This window comes from Ochotona princeps, chromosome 12 (genome assembly GCF_030435755.1).
Source record: "Ochotona princeps isolate mOchPri1 chromosome 12, mOchPri1.hap1, whole genome shotgun sequence".
NCBI classification, from domain to species: domain Eukaryota; kingdom Metazoa; phylum Chordata; class Mammalia; order Lagomorpha; family Ochotonidae; genus Ochotona; species Ochotona princeps.
This window is the reverse complement of record NC_080843.1, coordinates 46,361,397-46,382,200: the sequence shown is the minus strand read 5'-3', so window position 1 is coordinate 46,382,200 and position 20,804 is coordinate 46,361,397. Positions and strand designations below refer to the sequence as shown.

The 20,804-nt window shown below is 38.0% G+C and overlaps 2 protein-coding genes across 10 annotated transcripts in view; both read left to right on the top strand.

Moving 5' to 3' along the window:
• Positions 1 to 854, top strand: part of CPB2 (carboxypeptidase B2) — a 39,643-nt gene extending 38,789 nt beyond the window's left edge. Inside the window, exon 11 of the mRNA XM_004577473.3 lies at positions 348 to 854. Coding sequence (XP_004577530.2) covers positions 348 to 532 — 185 coding nt within the window. The 3' untranslated portion in view covers positions 533 to 854. The remainder of the gene's footprint in view (positions 1 to 347) is intronic.
• Positions 855 to 980: 126 nt separating this feature from the next.
• The window catches only part of ZC3H13 (zinc finger CCCH-type containing 13), a 56,752-nt gene continuing 36,928 nt past the window's right edge, over positions 981 to 20,804 (top strand). For 8 of the 9 annotated variants that reach the window (XM_058670753.1, XM_058670752.1, XM_058670748.1 and 5 more), the window contains exons 1-7: positions 981 to 1,331; positions 6,329 to 6,568; positions 8,279 to 8,388; positions 8,822 to 8,933; positions 12,171 to 12,279; positions 18,336 to 18,475; positions 19,332 to 19,492. In XM_058670753.1, the coding sequence (XP_058526736.1) occupies positions 6,452 to 6,568; positions 8,279 to 8,388; positions 8,822 to 8,933; positions 12,171 to 12,279; positions 18,336 to 18,475; positions 19,332 to 19,492 (749 nt within the window). In that variant the 5' untranslated portion in view covers positions 981 to 1,331; positions 6,329 to 6,451. The remainder of the gene's footprint in view (positions 1,332 to 6,328; positions 6,569 to 8,278; positions 8,389 to 8,821; positions 8,934 to 12,170; positions 12,280 to 18,335; positions 18,476 to 19,331; positions 19,493 to 20,804) is intronic. The other variant, XM_058670746.1, reaches the window with a different exon arrangement.

Here is a 20,804-nt window from a genome sequence, read left to right as displayed (position 1 = left end):
TGAGATGACTGAACATCAGGAAGCAATTTCTTTCACTAATATGTTCTGACGTGTTTCAATGACTATACTAACCAACAGTTTGTATAGTGTGATCGTGCTTATTTGGAAAAAGGGAAAAACAAAGGGAATATATGCACGTGGGAAGAACCACGCTGAAACGCCACTGGCAAATAACCTTCCTTGATAGGATTATGGCGGGTGGGGGCAATTTTTGTGTTCTTCCTCAATCTGCTGGTCTTCAATCTCCAAGAATAGTTTGTGTTATTCAGTAATCAGGAAAAACAAGACACGGTTTCCATATTTAGAAGAAAACCGATCCTGTGAGGCAACTGTATTCCTTCTTTTAGACTTAGCTCCTGGAGGTTCGGACGACTGGATCTATGATTTGGGCACCAAATACTCGTTCACCATTGAACTTCGAGACACGGGCAGGTACGGATTCTTGCTTCCAGAGCGCTTCATCAAGCCCACGTGCACGGAAGCCCTCGCCGCGGTCCTGAAAATAGCGTGGCACGTGGTCAGGAACGTCTGAGGCCTTGGACTTGGGGCTCCCCTCGTTTAACTCACGGATTCTAACCGGGCCACATCACTGTACCAGCGTCCAAGCTTCATCCGATCCAGTGCTTCCCTAATTCTTGGTTTCATCAAAGAACAAAATAAATGTGACTTGGAAATTAACGCCAAGGTACAGCTGTATTTTTTTGATTTCAATATGTGTGCGTGGCTAGGTCCTTTTGTTTCCCTTCATCTCCATCTCAAGGAATTTTAATAACGAGTGTCGTGGAGATGGTGGGATTCTAAGCACAACCCCGACACCCCAATGTTCCTTCCCAGGGACCCCCGCGCCTAAGCGCCCTGCCTGACTTTCCAGGGCTCCAGGCCACTGGCGCCCGCGCCACGCCCACGAGGGGCGGGGCCTGCGCGCTGACGACTAATGTGGCAGCCGGAAGCCGCCGCGGTCCGCCGAGAAGGAGGGCGAAAGCTTGACTTCCGGCGGCAGTGGAGGCGATCTTCCTAGCGGCCTGGTCTTGTTTTTGTTGCGTTTTGTCGCTCTCGTGCTTCTTCGTCCCTTTTGTTTGTTTTTCGTTTTTCTTCCCACGTCCCTGTGTCGCTGGACCGTGGCGAGGGGGCGGGCGGGTTCTGCTGCGGAGCCGCCCCGGGGGCAGCCTTCGCGGAGCCAGGGCCGGTTCCCGGGAGCCGCGCGTGCACCTTCTCCTCCTCCTCCTCCTCCTCGGCGTCCCCCGGGACCAGCGCGTGGACACGGGGTGGCCTGCTCCGCTGCTCGGGGCGGCGCCCCCGGCTTGCACCTGCCAGGGGAGCTGGGGGAGGAGGTAAGCTGTGTGTGTGTGTGGGAGGGGTGTTTGTGGAGGGCCGGGCGTGGCGGGGAGGGCTTCTCGCCCTGCTGGGCTGGGGTCGACTGAGGACCCGAGTGCCCCCTGGAGCACCCACCCCACCTTTAACGCTGCTACTGCAGCTCCGGGTGTGCGGACTTGGGCTTGTCGCCGCAGATTGCGGCAGGAGGACCAGGGCCGTGTGGTGCAGGGCCCGGGGACTTGGCTCTGTGTCGGCATCTCTGTGCCTTGGAAGGGTGCAGCGGTGGAGTGTCAGGCTCAGATTCGGGCCTTGGAGGCTTGCAGGGTTGGGTTAGTTCAAGTGCGTCTGGTCCGTTTCCCCGGCAGTGTTGACAGCTTGCGGGGTGGAGGCGTGCTGCTTTGTCCTTGGCACCTGTCAGAAAGGGGACTAGGTGGCCTGAAAGGTGTGATGTCTGGCATCCTAAGAGGTTTACATAATGTTTGTGGCGGATAATGAATGCTAGGAGGCTCTCTGGGAGTTGAAACTCCTTGGAAACTTGTGGGTCTGTGCACTCGCAGGTTTCTGTTGGAATGTTTCGAAGGCCATGTCCCTGTTGCCAGTAAGTCTAGCTGTGTGTGCAGCACCGTCTGGTAGATTGCTGCAGATGCACCTGCGGGTGTCAGTCTCCATATCTGTGGTGCTACCTTGAGTACTTCCGCGACGTGTTTGGGAGTTTTCGTGGCCGCAGTCTGTAGAATCTTTTTTTTTTTAAGATTTATTATTATTGGAAAGCCGGATATACAGAGAGGAGGAGAGACAGAGAGGAAGATCCTCCATCCGATGATTCACTCCCCAAGTTAGCCGCAACGGGCCGGTGCGCGCCAATCCGATGCCGGGAGCCAGGAACCTCTTCCACGTCTCCCACTTGGGTGCAGGGTCCCAAAGGTTTGGGCCGTCCTCAACTGCTTTCCCACACCACAAGCTGGATGGGAAGTGGAGCTGCCGGGATTAGAACCGGCGCCCATATGGGATCCCAGTGCGTTCAGGGCGAGGACTTGAGCTGCTAGGCCACACCGCCTGGCCCAGTCTGTAGAATTGTAAATCGGTTCCAATTTCTCAGTGAGGTGTTTAGATAATAACAGTTTCAGGAAGAGACTAAGGAAATTTGTTGTAGGCATGTAGCAATTTGTATTTGCAAAAGTAGTTAAAGGCTTCAGGTCAACCCCTTGGAGCGGTTAGGGCACAGGCAACTCTTATCTTTTCCTCTGAAAAAATAACTGTTACATTGTGAAACTAAGACTGTTTATCTGGTAGGGATTCAGTTTTACCAAGTGCTTAGGAAGATTTGTGGAAAAATCCAAGGAAATTTATTGTGATGTAAAACCTTATTGAAATTGATGTCTTTTTCATAATACATTTTTCATGAAATTTTGAAGACTTGTATATGCCTCTTACTGACTTCCTGATTTATAGTGATTCAGAATGAACGTTGCACATTTAAGAAGTGCAAACTTACCTAACTTTTCAATCTGTACTATAAATTAAAAAGACTTAAATCCATCAAGTGGATGCTTTTTTTTTTTTTTTTTTTTTTTTTTTAAAAGATTTTATTCAATTTTATTACAGCCAGATATACACAGAGGAGGAGAGACAGAGAGGAAGATCTTCCGTCCGATGTTTCACTCCCCAAGTGAGCCGCAACGGGCCGATGCGCGCCGATCCGAAGCCGGGAACCTGGAACCTCTTCCAGGTCTCCCACGCGGGTGCAGGGTCCCAATGCATTGGGCCGTCCTCAACTGCTTACCCAGGCCACAAGCAGGGAGCTGGATGGGAAGTAGAGCTGCCGGGACTAGAACCGGCGCCCATATGGGATCCCGGGGCTTTCAAGACGAGGACTTTAGCCGCTAGGCCACGCCGCCGGGCCCAAGTGGATGCTTTTTTTATACATTGCTAAATTTTAATGAATAATCGCTAGTTTATATTAGAAACTGAATTATGTTTACAGATAGAATTAATAGAATTGCTAAGGAGTGGACTTGCAGCACTCCCCACTTCTATACCTATGTACAAACATTCTGATTTACACTTTAATAGGGTGGAGCTGTTTATTTTTTTCATCAGATATTTAGTAGCATTTATGCATTGACTCTTACTGATAAATGAAGTCTCTCTGTTTTTTTTTTTTTCCCCTGTTTGGTGATTTTGTATGTTGCCATTCTATATAGGTCACTTTATGGCCGTTGCCTGCCTGGGATATTCAGTGTGGAGCAGCACCCCCTCCATCACCACTCCCCCCCCAACAGTGCTACAATATTGCCTTGCTAATACCTGGATGCTCAATTTCTCTTAGCCTTGTACTCTGAAAAAAAATCACAATACATTCTTACTTCATTTCATTTTTTCCTCCTTAGTTGGAAGCCTTTGCAGTAGTCTCTTGGTAAGAGAATATTGAGTGGGAGTCCGATTTTATCTCTTTGGGAAGCAGTATTGAAAATATGCGAGTGAGTGATGTAGCTTGGATTGTCGATCCTCACTTGGGTATTTTTGGCTCAGCCCTCAAACCTTTTGAAATCTTCAGTTGGCATAGGACTCTAGAACTGGGGAGAAGCTGTGAGGTCACGCTTTCCAGTTGGATCAGGGAACAAATGCAGAGCCGGGGAAGAACTAGTTAATACCTCAAGCTCTTTGAAAAACAGGAAACGGTGTTCAAGATGACCAGTGTTTCAAGGATAACAACTAATAGCTTGTTGTGTTCATGCAGAATACACTATCCTTAAGTGAAGATACCTTGTAGTACACATCTCTGTACTGGAATAAGAGGAATACTCCCAATGAAACAGTTAGATATACCTTGACCACTTGTTACTAGATTTTCTATCATTTGCTGTACCTACAGTGGCGTGATATACTTAACAGCAGAATATTAGACTTGTAACTGTAACTGAGCACTGTACTACTGTAATAATATGGGGAAAATGGGGAGAGAGGAAGGGGAGGGAAGGGGAAATCCCTTTTCCTACAAAACTATATCTTGGAAAATAATATTTAAAAAATTAAGAAAACTATCTGATACAAAGAAAGAAAGTACACTGCCTTTGTTCTGTTGGTGAGCCGGGAATAGGTGCCTGGGGATGTTGGCTGGAGTGTGTGTTGGGAATGGAGGCACACTTGAGGCAGAGGTGTTAGGGCAGAACTCACTTGTGTGTGATAGTGGAGGGGAAAATCTAAGGTTTGAGTTAATCTCTTTGAGGTTCTGATAGGTTGAACTTCTGTTTTCCAAGTTCTGAGTAACTAATAAGGAAAATTTGAAACTCATTTAGGGTTTTTTTTTTTTTTAAAGATTTACTCATTTAGTTTTAAGTTTGCTAAAATATGTTTTAACAATTCAGTTGATGAATGAGGATTCTAATGTGAATCTGTACTAACATCCATATGCCTTCTTTATAATATTGCATGACACATTTAATTCTTAATGTGTTTTGCTTAAAAATAAATTGTAAAAAAGAATTTTTTTTCTTAAAGCTCTGTATTTTCCAGAAATTGTTCAGAATGAGTCTAAGAGAAATAAAATGTGTTACAACCAGTATATAGAACTCATGTACAGTTCTCTGTTTGGAGAACAGTTGTTGCATAAATGATTTTACTTTGCAGCAGTTATTTTATTTGACACACTGCAGTAATTTTAAAATTTGTAATTACTTTATTCTCTGATTTCCTTGAATCATAGGAACTGCTCTTGAAAAGGTTTTTCATTTTGTATGTAAGGAACAAGAAGAATATAGCTTTTTTTCTGTTTATATTATGATTTCATACTTCTCTTCTGGGTTCTCTACCTTTTTTTCAGCCCTCAAATGTTTTCTTTTGGGGAGTTTTTCAGAAATATGACTTGAGTACCTCATTGAACCCAACATTAGGAATGTTAAAAAAATTTTAACTTGGTATTACCATGATTCAGTTTCGTTTTAAATAATGTCTGCTTTGCAGCCATCTTAAAGAGCGTTTTGTTCTTTATAAAGATAGTTTGCTACCCAGAAAACTTCAGCTTTTTTAGTAACTTAATTACTAATAAAAATCAGCTCTTTATCATTTTTCGTTCAGTTCAATGCATGCAAATTGAATTCTTATTTCCTTTCTTTTCATCATTTCCTACGACTTTTCACAGTAATTTACTGTGGGCTGTAGCTATGTGACACAGCATTTATTGTTTTCTAACACATATTAGCATTATCTGCTGTTATTTCTGTTTGACTTACCCAGCTACGTGAGAGTACTTAAAAAATTGTTGGACAGTAAAATTTAGAAATGTATTTCTTTTGATGTAAACTTTTTTGATACTCATACATAGGTTTTTCGTAATATGCTTTTTTGTGACCTTTTTGAATAACACTCTGATAATTGGATTAACTTTCAGTTACAGTTTTAATTTTGAAAACTTATTTATTAAAATCATTATTACAATTTATCTTTTCTTGTTGTTAATTATAGCCTGATTGTTACCTTTTCTATTTTGAAAGAATGCCATCTTATTAAGATTTTTATGTGTATTTTTGTAATCAATATCCTTGATCAGAGTACTTCTTTTTCACACCTGGAAAGTCAGAATACTAACTAGCATTTATTTTTCTCACAAGCTAAAGTTTGGACCATAACTACTGTTATATAAACTGTATCAAACAATTTGTTATTAATGGAATTTTTACTTGATTTTTATTATTTTCCCATGGCTATCCCCTGTTTCTTATTTTCTTTTTATAAATATTTTTTAAGTAACTAGTTGATGTTTAACAACTTTCTCAAAGGTTGAAGTTACTAAATTTTGGCAAGTTTTGTAAATTTCAAACCATTTTATGGTGTCTTTTCTGAGACTAAATACTGTGAAAACTTTGTGCATAGAATTTAATTTGTTCACTTTGCATAAAGGTATAGTTTCAGCCAACAGATTACAGTTACTGTAAATTCAGTCATACTCTGTATTTCAGCAGATACCCTACTTCTGTTTACCTGTGACCTCCCCTGTTCGTTTTTCTCTCCACAGAACATCATCTGCGGTTTTACAGTGTTACCTACAGTTCTATCCACTTCTGAGTTATGGGCTCAGTTATTTAAATCTGAAGGTTTTTACAGTTTTGCCTCTTTTTTTTGGTTGAAGTAGTACAAAATGTCAAAAATCAGAAGGAAAGTCACAGTGGAAAATACCAAGACTATCTCTGACAGCACATCCCGAAGACCCAGTGTGTTTGAGAGGCTTGGCCCAAGCACTGGCAGCACAACAGAGGTGAGTCACCACTGAGGCAGGCACAGGGCTTCTCCTAGAATGTGCTTGTTGAAATACTTATTGGTGTCATAAAGGTAAACAGATCTCAAGAATGTTGGGTTTGTAAATTTTGTTAAATATGTTTTATTGTCTGCCCATTTCTGTTGCCCATTTTGTTACAGGATTCCCTCCCCCCCCAGCCCCCCACCGCTGTCCCTGGGTTTCTGAAGCTCTTTGTAAATCCTGGATATTAGTTCCTTATCACTTCTGTAGTGTGCAGAATTTTTCTCCCATTCTGTTGCTTCTTCACTTGGTTAACTGTTTCCTTTGCTGTACAGAAGCTTTTTAGTTTGATGTAGTCCCGTTTGTTCATTTTGTCTTTGATTGCCTTTGCTTTTGGCGTCTTTTCTAAGAAATCTTTCTCTGTTCCTATATCTTGGAGTGTGCTTCCTATGTTTTTCTTTAATAGTTTGATGGTTTCTGAGTGTAGATTTAGGTCCTTGATCCATTTAGAGCTGATGTGTGTATAATGTGACAGGTGTGGGTCTTGCTTCTTCATTCTGCATGCTGCCATCCAGTTGTCCCAACAGCATTTGTTGAATAGACCAGGATTTTTGCCTAGGTTGTTTTCCGTTTTCTTGTCAAAGATTAGTTGACTATACATGTGTGGGCTCCCGGTCCCTTCTGGTGTTTCTATTCTGTTCCTCTGTTTTTCTGTTTCTGTACCTGTACCAGTACCAGACTGTTTTGATGACCACTGCTCTGTAGTATGTCTTTTGGTCTGGAATTGTGATTCCTCCAGCTTGATTTCTATTTTTCAGGATAGCTTTAGCTATTTGTGGTCTTTGTGATTCCAGATGAGCTTTTGTATCATCTTTTTTATTTCTGAGAAAAATGTTGTTAGGATTTTGATTGGGATTGCATTGAATCTGTATATTATTTTTGGTAATATGGTCATTTTGATAATGTTGATCCTGCCAGTCTAGGAATGATGGTATCATTTTTCCCAAGAGACTTCTGTGTTTCCTTTTTGTCACTCATGTGTTGGTTACTCAGTGGCGCTTTTTTTTTTCATGGTGCGGTAATTTGTTGCTGTTGATGTTGTTGTTGCTGTTATTGTTGTTGTGGCTATTCTGACTCATACCAGTTGTTGACCTTGTTTCATGGCTTCTCACTTATGGAAATAAATGTATAGTGATGGAGTACTGGGGTCTATCATATACAGACGTGGGGATATAATGGAACATGCATATCTGCACCCAGATGAAAGATGGATCCCAATGAAACTGTTGGACATGTGTAGACAATGGGATGCTGGACTGTCTGACATTGTCTGTACCAGCAATGTTGGGATACACTTAAATAAGAGACTGATAGAATTATGATTCCTTATGAAGGACTACATTATTGTAGCAAAATGGGAAAAATCTGACTGGGGGTGGGAGTTTAGGGGGAAATCCCAGCCTATACGAAATTGTACCACATAATTCAAAATTCAAAATAAAAATACATTAAAACTGAAAAAAAATTTTTTTTTTATTTAAAAAACGGAGTGGAAAAGTGAGTGATAGGGTTTATGGGCTTTTCATATGTTTGTTGTGTTTTCATATTGGGGAGTAAAATATCATGGGTGTACGGGACTTCTGATAAAAGTGTGTTTTAATTTTGCCCCTCTAGCATTGTTTTTCCAGAAATAAATATAAAATTAACTTAGTAATATCTGTATTTTAGACACAGTGCCGTAACTGGCTGAAGACAGGCAACTGCCTTTATGGAAACACATGTAGGTTCGTACATGGACCTTCACCTCGTGGTAAAGGTTATAGCAGCAATTATAGAAGGTAACCAAGACCTTTGAATTGTTTACATACTGTTGTAGAAAATGATGTTTGTAATTTATCTAGTATAATATGAATATGAATTATCTTTTTTGGTTAGATTTTCTGATTTTCGTTTTAGTTTTAACATGTTTTGGCCTGTCTTTTAAGTAATAGCATTTTTCTATGTACCTCTCCCCTGTTATTATATATGGAATAGGTATTTAAAACAACAGGATGACATGATCTCCAGTTTTAGTTTTTTTTTAAGGAAAGAGTATTTCTAAATCTTAAAATATTAAAATTGTTCATATTTTAGATATCAAAATTTAAACTGAAACATTATTATGCAGAAATTTAGCAGCCAAGAACAGTTAGAAAAACTACATGGAGGCTTCTGGGGTCAATCTGATGTTGTATAAATATGTATTCTTGTTTTTTATGTTTTGGTTCCAAGGTCACCAGAGAGACCCACAGGGGATCTCAGAGAAAGAATGAAAAATAAGCGTCAAGATGTGGATGCTGAGTCCCAGAAACGGAGTGCAGAGGAGTCTTCCTCACCTGTTAGGGTAGGAATTAACTGTCCAAAGAAAATCTGATTTTCAGTAGTGATTGTTAGCTAAGTTCTATTTTAAGCATTATCTTATGTCAGGTGTGTAATATGGCATTAGAATGTTCGTTATGGGTAATGTAATTTAAAATGATAAAAATTCTCTGGAAATTGGTTTTTTTTTTTCCGTTCTTCAGGGTAGTTGAGGTGGAAGAGATTGTCATCACCCAAGCTGAATGTGATAGGCTTTTTTGTGTCTAAACTGAAAATATGAGTGTCTGAATATATTGTTACATTTTCAGAATTTGGCCAACCATCACATACTTCTTCCAAGGAAGATTAAAAAAGGTTAACAGTAAAATACTTACAAATGAGAACAGTGGTGGCAGTGCAGTAGGTGACAAAAGCTGAATTGGAAAGCTTAGCTAAAGGAATGCAGCTTTGAATTTGCTGACAACGAAGCCAAAAGAGAAATAAAAGTTTATGATTTAGTTCATTAAGTAAAAGAAAAATGTGTCAGGAGTGGAATCTTTCCCACAATTAATTTTTTTCAAGAAACTTTTTCTGACACAAAATTCACATACCATACAGTTCACTCATTTAATGTACACATCAGGGTTTTTAGAATATTCATTTGTGGACTATTTCCATTACTCCAAATGAAACTCCACACCTTGCACAGTGGCACACTTGTCTTGACACACTCTCCACTGGTCTGGAGTGCCTGCTGAGCCGGTTGTGAGCAGCCTTCTTTGACCAGCTTCCTTCACTTGAAACAGTGTTTTTGAGGTTCATGAACCATATAAGCTGTATTGGCACTTTATTCTTTGTTTTTCTAAATATTATTGTGTTCCATTGACAGTGTTTTGGTTTTCTGTTCATCAATTGATGGATATTTGGGCTGTTTTCCAGTTTTTCCGTGTAGGTTTGTGTACATTTTTTGTTTGAACATATGCTTTTATTTTCGTGTATTTATGCCAGGGAGTAGCTTGCTGAATCCTAGCGAGTATGTTGAGCCTTTTCAGGAATTGCTGAACTGTTTCCTTATGTGGTTGTACCATTTATTGTTTATTAAAAAATGTAGTTTTTCAACTGATACGCAGTAGTTTTACATTTCTATATGCGATTCCATTCATACATACATTGTTGGAAAGATCAGTTTAAGGTAATATATCTATCATCTCAGACGTAATTTCTTTGAGAATGACTGTTAATAATTTTGAAATACTCAAGTTGTTATCATCGTTATTCTGCCTTGTTTTGGAACATTAGGGATTATTCCTTTTATCTAACATCACTCCTTAATGCATTAATCATACTTTCTCCATCCTTTTCCATTAAATACTCTTGGCAGCAGAGTATGGGAGTTTCCCCGTGTCTTTCCTAACACTTCACCATTATCGTTTTGATTTTAGCTATTCTGCTGGATGTGAAGGGACAATAAGTTTGGTTTTTTCTTGTACATTCCCTGATAATTAAAGATGTTAAGTATGTTTTTATGTGCTTTTGTACTTTTACGAAGATCGTTTATTCATTAAATTTTTTGAGGTGTGAGAGTTCTTTGCATTTTAAATATAAGTCTCATATATATGATTTGCAAACGTCTTCTTCCATTCTATAGATTGTCTTCACATTCTTGATCATGTTCTTTAAAACCCAAAAGTTTTGGCCCAGCGCGATAGCGTAGTGGTTAAAGTCCTCGCCTTGAATGTACCGCCATCACTTATATACGCCAGTTCTAATCCCAGCGGCCCTGCTTCCCATCCAGCTCCCTGCCTGTGGCCTGGCAAAGCAGTCGAGATTGGTTGTAATGGATTTTTAATAAGTAACATTTGCAGTATTTTCTAATTCCATGTCCAGTTGCAAATTATCAAAGGGATATCACTGAACAGTTGAAAGAGTTAATGGTTATATCGTTCTGTAGTATATTCAGTTATTATACTGTTATATTATTATGCAGTATCACATACAGTGTTCATACTATAAATATTATCTTTTTAAAATTTTTAATCAGTTTTAAGAAATCAGTATGGTTTGCAGATGCATTTGTAAGAGTATAATACATTTCCTTCCTTCCTCCTCCTCTCTTACCTCTCTTACCCTCCTACCTTCCCTCTCCCTTTATTTTTTTTTCCTTTGGGATAATATTTTAAATATTTTAAATTTATGTTATAGTAAAAAAGGCTTAGTGCTGGAAGCATTAAGTCCAGTATGCATCCACAGGTTCACTCCCCAAATTAGTCATTTTATATGTAAAACAGTAAAGTTTAGGGGCAGTTATGCTAGAATTCTTTACACTTGATCTTAGCCAAAAGGCCGAGAAGCGATGTTAGAATTCTTTAAAAAGATTTCAAAGAGTGATTTGTATTTTAAGGAACCAAATTATATGGCTGATGGTGCTCAGAAAGAAGTTTGAGCATTTAATATCTTTATATTTTAGTTTCTTATACTCAGTAGTGTAAATAAAAGGGAGAATTTTACTGTGGTGGAGAAATAGTTGTGTGACATTGGTTTTTCCCTTTACTTAGCATCTAATAAAATGTAGTTTCAATCTGATATAATAAAACCTTTACTTAATTTTATAAAATGAATTACTGTTCTGTAATATGTATAAGCTCTTGGTATACCTGAAGTGAAATGTAAAACTTGGATTGTAGCCACAGTATTAAAGACTAATTTGCTAAGGCTGTTGCTAACAGCATTTAGTTTTATCAGTATAAATGACATCTCTTTTTAAAAGTGTCTTTATGAAATTGTTGAAGTCTGGGTTTATCTGCAGGTGTGTAGAAAATGTCTTATTTTAATTTAATTGATACTGAATTTTAGGTTAATTATGTTATTTGAAATTCTATGAATTAGCCCTCGTTTAGTTGTTTTTAAACATGGTTATGTACAGTTTCTGTCATATTATTTTCTTTTTAAACTCATTTCTCTAGTGATTTTTACTTAGAAACTCAGTATGTAGTAGAATATCAAATACTTGTTAAGGTATTAAATTTGGTTTGTATGTTTTAAAATCTTAGCTGCTCTACATTTACCAAGTACTGTTCTTAAGTAGAATGGATGTAGTATAGCCTTTTCATTGGGGTGCTACACTAGAACCTATCATTTTGTCTGCTTAGTCGAAAAGGGATTATTTATCAAATCAAGTCTTTGAAGCCAAGCTGAGGGAAATGAAAATGTTGTGTAGTGCAATACCTGTCTTGGAAAGTTGTTTAAAAATATTTTTTTCTGTATGTATATATGTGCTTTTTAGAAAGAATCTTCAAGGGGGAGACACAGGGAAAAAGAAGACATAAAAATCACAAAGGAGAGAACTCCTGAAAGTGAAGAAGAAAATGTGGAATGGGAAACTAATAGAGATGGTAAGTGTCAAAAATCTTTGCTTATGCAGACAGTTTGTTACTCGCTTAACGACTGTGGGCTTCAGAACACCTTTCAGCTGTGATCTTCTGATTGTTTCGGAATCATCTTCCTGGTCTGTTTCTATCCTGCTGGGTTACAAGGTGGAAATAACAGAAAAAAGGCAGAGAAAGGAATTTGTGCTGTGATTTTAAGTTCCCCATCTTTTGCCTCACCCCCATATAGCTTTACTTCGTGACTTCATAGTTCTTAGAGTTTTTGTTACATTTATACATCTTTAAATTTACACTACTAAATACTAGCATCTAAATTTATATTTATTTTACGTAAATTCTAAAAATGTTTTTTTTTTGGTCTTAAGTCTTGGAAAAGTTCCAAAAAATTTTGGCTTTCCTTTTTCAGAAGAAATTCAAGTCAAATTAAGTCTTGTTCTTTATTCACAAAAAGTTAGCCAAGTCATCTTTGAACCATTATCTTAACAAGATCAGTGAAACAGAATAGAAACACCAGAAGGGACCGGGAGCCCACACATGTATAGTCAACTAATCTTTGACAAGAAAACGGAAAACAACCTAGGCAAAAATCCTGGTCTATTCAACAAATGCTGTTGGGACAACTGGATGGCAGCATGCAGAATGAAGAAGCAAGACCCACACCTGTCACATTATACACACATCAGCTCTAAATGGATCAAGGACCTAAATCTACACTCAGAAACCATCAAACTATTAAAGAAAAACATAGGAAGCACACTCCAAGATATAGGAACAGGGAAAGACTTCTTAGAAAAGATGCCAAAAGCAAAGGCAATCAAAGACAAAATGAACAAACGGGACTACATCAAACTAAAAAGCTTCTGTACAGCAAAGGAAACAGTTAACCAAGTGAAGAAGCAACAGAATGGGAGAAAAATTCTGCACACTACAGAAGTGATAAGGGACTAATATCCAGGATTTACAAAGAGCTTCAGAAACCCAGGGACAGCGGTGGGGGGCTGGGGGGAGGGAATCCTGTAACAAAATGGGCAACAGAAATGAACAGACATTTCTCAATAGTTTCAAATGGCTAACAGACATATGAAAAGATGCTCAGGTTCCCAGCCATAAGAGAGAGACAAATGAAAAGCACGTTGAGGTGCCACCTAATTCCAGTGAGACTGGCCTACATTCAGAACTCAACTAACAACACGTTCTGGCGTGGATGAGGGGAGAAAGGCACCCTCCTTCACTGCTGGTGGGAGTGTAGGATAGTACAGCCACTGTGGAAATCAGTATGGAGAGGGCTTGGAAAATTGCAAATAAACCTGCCATGTGACCCAGCTGTCCTGCTCCTAGGCATATACCCAATAGAAGTGAAATCTGCATATGAGAAGGGGATCTGTAATCCTATATTTACAGCAGCACAATCTACAATAGCAAAGACATGGAAACAATCCAGATGTGCATCCAAGGAAGAGTGGTTAAAGAAACTGTGGTACATCTACTCCATGGAATATTAGCCATTAAGAGGAATGAAATTATGCTATTTACAGCCAGGTGGTTCCAACTAGAGACCATTATGCTCATGAAATGAGTCAATCACAAAAGAACAAATACCATATATTGTGTCTTGTATAAGGAAACCAATATGGAAAGTGTAACTCCAATAGTCCAATACATACTGTTTTTTGATTGTTTGCTTTTCTGGCTGTATCCCATGTGTTTTGATGTTTTTTATTTCAGTTTGGTTCATTCCAAATAATCTCTTTTCTCTAGTTGAATTCATCATGGGCTCATTAGTGATATGATGGCATCATTTTTCCCAAGAGACTTCTGTGCTTCCTTTTTGTCACTCATGTGTTGGTTACTCAGTGGCGCTTTTTTTTTTTCATGGTGCTGTAATTTGTTGTTGTTGTTGTAGTGGCTATTCTGACTCATACCAGTTGTTCTTGTTTCATGGCTTCTCACTTATGGAAATGTATAGTGTTGGAGTACTGGGGTCTATCATATACAGACGTGGGGATATAATGGAACATGCATATCTGCACCCAGATGAAAGATGGATCCCAATGAAACTGTTGGACATGTGTAGACAATGGGATGCTGGACTGTCTGACATTGTCTGTACCAGCAATGTTGGGGTACACTTAAATAAGAGACTGATAGAATCATGATTCCTTATGAAGGACTACATTATTGTAGCAAAATGGGAAAAATCTGACTGGGGGTGGGAGTTTAGGGGGAAATCCCAGCCTATACGAAATTGTACCACATAATTCAAAATTCAAAATAAAAATACATTATAAGAATACACTTAGATTTCTCTGTTTCTTCATCAGTTAGTTAATAGTTTTCATATCCTCATGAGAGAATTAGTAAATCTGAAAGATAATATAATACTCTGGAAATAGTTTTGATCTTGAGGCTGGTGTAATGGTACAGTGTTTGTGGCCACCAAGGTCACTTTGGCTTCCCATATTCAAATGCTGATTCAAGTCCCAGCCACCCTGCTTTCTGTCCAGCTTCTTGCCAAGGCACCTGGAAAGGCAGCAAAAGATGTTTCAAGGACTTGTGCCTCTGCTTTTGGCATGGGAGACCAGACTGATGTTCCATGCTCCTGACTTTGAACTGGCCTGGGGAGTGAGCTAGCAGATGGAACGGCTCTGCCCAACCTCCACAAGTCGTCATTACTGCTCCTTCATTAACTCTACCCAGACATTCACAGTTCTGACACAACTGGAGATGTTTTCAAGCCACTATTTTCTGTTAATTTACCACTAATATTCTAGTTCCTAAGATGTATTTGTGTTGCTTATTAATCTGTTTTACTGAAATAACCTCTTAACCTTGTGGTTAGGAGTTCTGTCTTCTTTGTGTTTCTGGCTTTTTTGTTTTGTTTTGTTTTTGTTATCAGATGACTATCAGGTGTAGTATGCCTACCTTGTAATCCATCTCATACAGGCTGGGGAAAACAGTGGGGGTTTTATTATAACGTGTGAAATAAGTACTTCCTGAGTAAAAGCTTGTGAGCTTTTCCTTTGAGAAATTGTGTTAACTATAGTACATTGATTCTGATTTTTTTTAAACTTATAGGCCTTTTCCCCATTTGTTGAGTGGCTGAAATTGAAGAATGAAAACAAGCGTGTTATAGGCTTATATGTTCTGTCTGCCTAGCATTTTCAGAGAACAGTTTTTTAATGGGCAAAGCATTATTGACAGTACTTTAAGACCACTGTTAAAAATTCTTTCATTTGTTTTCCATGAGTGTTTGGTAATAGGTTTTGATTTAATCTAAACATACTCAAACTTGGTCATTAGATCTGGTGATAGTGGCTGCTGATTAAGTTGAATTTCATTTTGGTGGTGATTTTATCTATGAAGAACATGTGATCAAATATTTAGTAGTAACTCTCTGAGTGAAAAATTTAATATATTTTATATGTATTTATGGAGAAATTGTCAGTCATTCTGCAAAGTAAGATGAATGATCAAATTTAGTCACATAGCTATCACTTTACTATCCTCTTAGTCCCCAAGTATGAATGGATAGTTGCATTGTAATGGATTTGAACTATACATGATAATGATATCCGCTTTGTTAGGGTTAAGCAATCATGTTGGATACTTTTTATTGTGTTTTAGTTCTTCATTTTGGTTGTTAACCCTGTTAAGAAATGATCTTATGTGCGGAAACTGTTTCTTGAGAATACACGAAAGCTTGTGATTAGTCGAGCCCAACAGGATCTATGTTTTGAGTGAAGACAGTGAAATTCCTACCTCTGGCCTTCTTAATGTGAGGACAAATGTGAGGTGTTTAGTACTAGTAGTCCTTGAAAATATGTTTTGTAATGAAATGGATTTGTATAATACACTTCTTTTACAATTAAAAATGAATCTTCATATTTTATTTTATGTATTTGATATGTAGTTTTAAGCTCCTGATTATACTTCCCACCCTCTTTGCTTTTCTTTAATTTTCCCTTTTAATATTTCGTGTCACATATACTTCCCACTCTTTCTTTTTAAAAATCTTTTCTTTTACCATTTACAGTAACATACTTAAGAGTTTATAGTCAGAGACTTAACCCTCCACTAAATAAATAATTCAGTAGAAAGACCACACTGTTTCACAGGAGTATAGATAAGAACTATAAACAATAATCAAATCTGAAGATGTCATTTTAATCATATACATTACTTTTTTTTGATAATCTGTACATTAACTACTAAACCCTTCATCTTTTTAGGACTTACAAGGGACAATTCCCATGCCCTCATTCATTCTAAAATTACTTGCAATGACTTTGGGTTAAGGGCCAAATCTAGAACCTTATAACTCAGTCTAGGTCTCTCTCATGAGTGGCAGGGAACCGTTGCCTTGCTCGATCACTCCTGCCCCCCAGGGTCTGCATTAACAAGTGCTGATGTCAGCAGCAGAACTAAGCATCAGATCCAGGCATATGTCTGGGTGCTGGAGTCTTAATTGGCATCCCAAGACCTGGGCGAAATATCTGCCCAAGCCTTTATATCCTTTCCTCAGAAAAGATTGACTAGAAACAGAAACATGGCATTAGATCCATTGAGATGCACAGTAGTCTGGGCAGATAGTACACATCACTTGTTAGGAAAGTTTTATAGTCTCAGAACTAAAAGTTAACTCTGGTTTTAGATATGTCAGTTGTCTCACAAAAGTAAAATCTAGCAAAACGATAGAAACAGTGTTATATACCTAACATGACCTACCATGAATAATGAACCACAATGCATGCACAGTGAAGGACTTTGGGATCTCTAGTGCTTCGACTATCTTTAAAATATCCATTTCTTAACAGCAACAAAACTATCCAACTTTCAGAACACCTAGACATTGTAAAGTGTGAGCTTTTTGCATATTATGATTTTTAAAGATTGACCTGCACAAGCTTACCTATACATCTCTGAGTATAATAGTATTTTGATGCAATCACACAGCACGTGATGATAGGATTGGATTGAGTAGTGTGCCTGACACCCCAGATACATATTATTTCTTCGTGTTTGAAACACTGGAAGTCCTTTCTTTATGCTGTTTTTAAAAAACACAGTAACTTACTGATTAAGTTAACCTAATCTGCTAAAAAAATATCAAAATTAATTTCTTTGGCAGGGTGTCAGTGTGGCCTTTGTTTCAAACTGTGATTCTAGCGTCCATGTGAGGGCCAGTTCTGTCCTGGCTACTGCCTTCCATGTTGGAGACACAGATGAAACTCCTAACTCCTGGCTTCCAGCTGACTCAGCCCTTGCAGCCATTTGGAGAGTGAACCAACAGATGGGAGATATTCTATCTCTCTTTCTCTGTTTCTGTCTCTTGCTGTCTCTGTATAACACGTTCAAATAAATAAATAATTCTTATAAGAAAAACCCTAATTCTTTTTATTCAAAACGTATTTTTATACCCCATAAGAAAATTCTTTTCATTCCTTCTTGCGTCCCTTCCCTTCTTAGACTCTGGCAATCCATTTTCTGTTCTCTACTTCTGTAAAAGCATATTTTTCCCCTCAAAGATTGATTTATTTATTTGAAAGAGTTGCAGAGCAATACAAGCCAACACGCAGACAGAGAGAGAGCAAGCAAGTGAGCCTCCACTGACTGTATCAGCCAAGGCTGGGCCAGGCCGAAGCCAGGAGCCAAGTCCTTCATCTTGGTCTCCTGTGTAGATGGCAGGGCCCAGACACTAGGACTGTTCTCTGCTGTGTTTCCCAGGCTGTTAGCAGGGAGCTGCATCAGAAGTAGAGCAGCTGGGGCATGAGCCAGCCCTGGAGGTGGCTTAGCTGCTGCATTACAACACTGTCATCAAAATCACCTTTTTAAACTTCCAGTTGCAAAGAAAATATGAGGTATTCATCTGTCTGTGTCTTGTATATTTTTACTCAACATAATGTCCTGTAATGAAGTGTGATTTTCATCCTTTATAGAAAGTATTGCTCTCTTTTACCTTTAGAAGCTTGTTATCCTCATCAAGTAATTTGCTGTTTTTAAAACATTTTGTAGTATTTAGTATTGATGGTTTCTGACATTTCCTGTACTTTTTTATCTTAAAGATTCTGACAATGGAGATATTAATTATGATTATGTTCATGAGTTATCATTGGAAATGAAGCGTCAGAAGATTCAGAGGGAATTAATGAAACTGGAACAAGAAAACATGGAGAAGAGAGAAGAAATTATCATTAAAAAAGAGGTGTGATTTTGTACGATAAGTATGTGTTAGTAACTAATGTAAACAGATATTAATATGAGAAATCAAAGCTTACTGCATCCTAAGTTCTAGGATATTAATATATTTATCCACTCACTATATATCAGCTATTCCTTATGTGTTAATCATTTAGTCTTCATACTAACTCATTAGATAGAGATTAGTTTTCTTGTGAGCAGTGAACAAAACTGATTTTATTGCAGACAGTCACCAACTAATAGGAAATTGGGTTTGAGTCTACTTGTCTATTTTAGATTTCTGTTACTTCTAGAAGCTCTTGTTTATTTTTTAATTTTAGTGTTATAGGTTTATTTAAAAAAAAAAAGATGGAGAGTACACAATCTCCAACTCCTCAGTTTCCATAACATCTTAAACTGGACCAGACCAAAGCTAGGAACCAAGAACTGAATTCTGGATTTCTGATGTGGATGGCACAGACCTAATAACTTGAACCTACTGCTTCCCAGTGTGCAGATTACCAGGAAATTGGAATTGGGTATAAGCTTTTGGTTAAACCTAGGCACTCTGATGGGGTATGGTTATCTAAAGTGGCATCTTAACTCTTAGGCCAAAAGCCCCCTAATGCCCATTAAAGGATAGAGCTATAATTCATTTGAATATGATTTGTGATTTTCTGAGATTATTTTGAAGTTTCTAATTCTGATTTGCCTTATTGATATTAATGTGTGTGAAGGCAGTTAGCACATTGGTTAAAAAACATGAGTTCTGTTGTCTGATGTCAATACATGATGCCTATGATAGTAATTAAATCTTAAAATTAAAAATACATGTTGTATTATGAGTACAGGAGGTTCTCATTTACTGAATTTTTTTAAAGGTTTCACCAGATGTGATCAGATCAAAATTGTCTCCATCACCCTCTCTAAGAAAGTCCAGTAAATCTCCAAAGCGAAAATCAAGCCCCAAATCATCATCTTCAGCTAACAAAAAAGACAGGAAGACATCGGCAGTCTCGTCTCCCCTGTTGGACCAGCAGAGGTCGGTAGGGTAATAACTAGTGCCAGAAGGAAAGCGTTTTTCTCAAGTGAGATGTGAGGAGCTAGTAGGTTATAAAATGAGAATTTTAAATACTAAGTCTATATTTGCTCTTAAAAAGTAAAATATTTCAGTTACAGAACAGTAAAAAAAAATACATTTCATGCTCACGTGCTTCAGAGCTTTTTATTTTCTAAGAAATCAGCTTGCTGTTTGTTGCTTGCGCATGAGTTCATAGTTTTAATTTTGTCTTTTAATTTATAATACTGTTTGCATCTGTTTTATCAAATTGGAGAGATATCATTATAACTTCTTTTACAACCTTTTTATTTGCACTTCTCCAGATTGGTATGTAGTCTTAGTTCATTCCTTTCAGTATTTGTACTACATACCTGCTTTTCCGCTAAATAGTTTTTTATTTCTAGTTGTTGGTTGGTGAACTAACTTTTTGTCCTTGTTTACAGGAGTAAGTTCTTATACTATATACCTAGTGGTATGAGTATTTACTTTTAATTATGGTAGTGGCTAGTTGAAGAAATAAAAATAGAAATATGATCAAATAAAAATGTAAATGATTAAATATTACTACACTGAGAGGCTAGACAGGAGACTTTTTTTTTAACAAAAAGATTTATTTATTTTTATTCGAAAGTCAGATTTACAGAGAGAAGGAGACACAGAAAGATCTTCCATCCACTGGCTCACTCCCCCAACTGACCGCAATGACCAGAGCGGAGCTGAACTGAAGCCAGCAGCCAGAAACTTTTCCAGGGCCTGCCACATACGTGCAGGGTCCCAAAGCTGTGGGCCGACCTCAACTGCTTTCCCAGTCCACAAGCAGGGAGCTGGATGGGAAGTGAAGCAGCTGGGATTAGAACCAGCGCCCATATGGGATCCAGGGTGTGCCAGGCGAGGACTTAGTCACTACGCTGCCTTGCTGGGCCCTAGATAGGAGACATTTTTCATGTAGTATTACTCTGTACTGTTTATATTTCTTAATTTTAAAAAATTCTATTAAAGACAACATTTTATGTATTTCATTTATATAATTCTAAGATAACCATACTTATTCTTATCCCCCTCTTGCTCTTTTTTTTTTCTTTTAGTTTTTTATTAAAGCACTTTGAATTTATTTGCAGTTACAAAGTTAATGCACTGCTAAAATTTGATGTTAAACAATTAAAATATAAAAAGATCATTGTTCTACAGGAACATAGACAGTGACCCAAACAATAGTCAATTCATAAGGTGTTAGTTTCATTCTTAATTTTTTTTATATTCTGTTTTAATTATCACATGATTCAGAAAACATGGT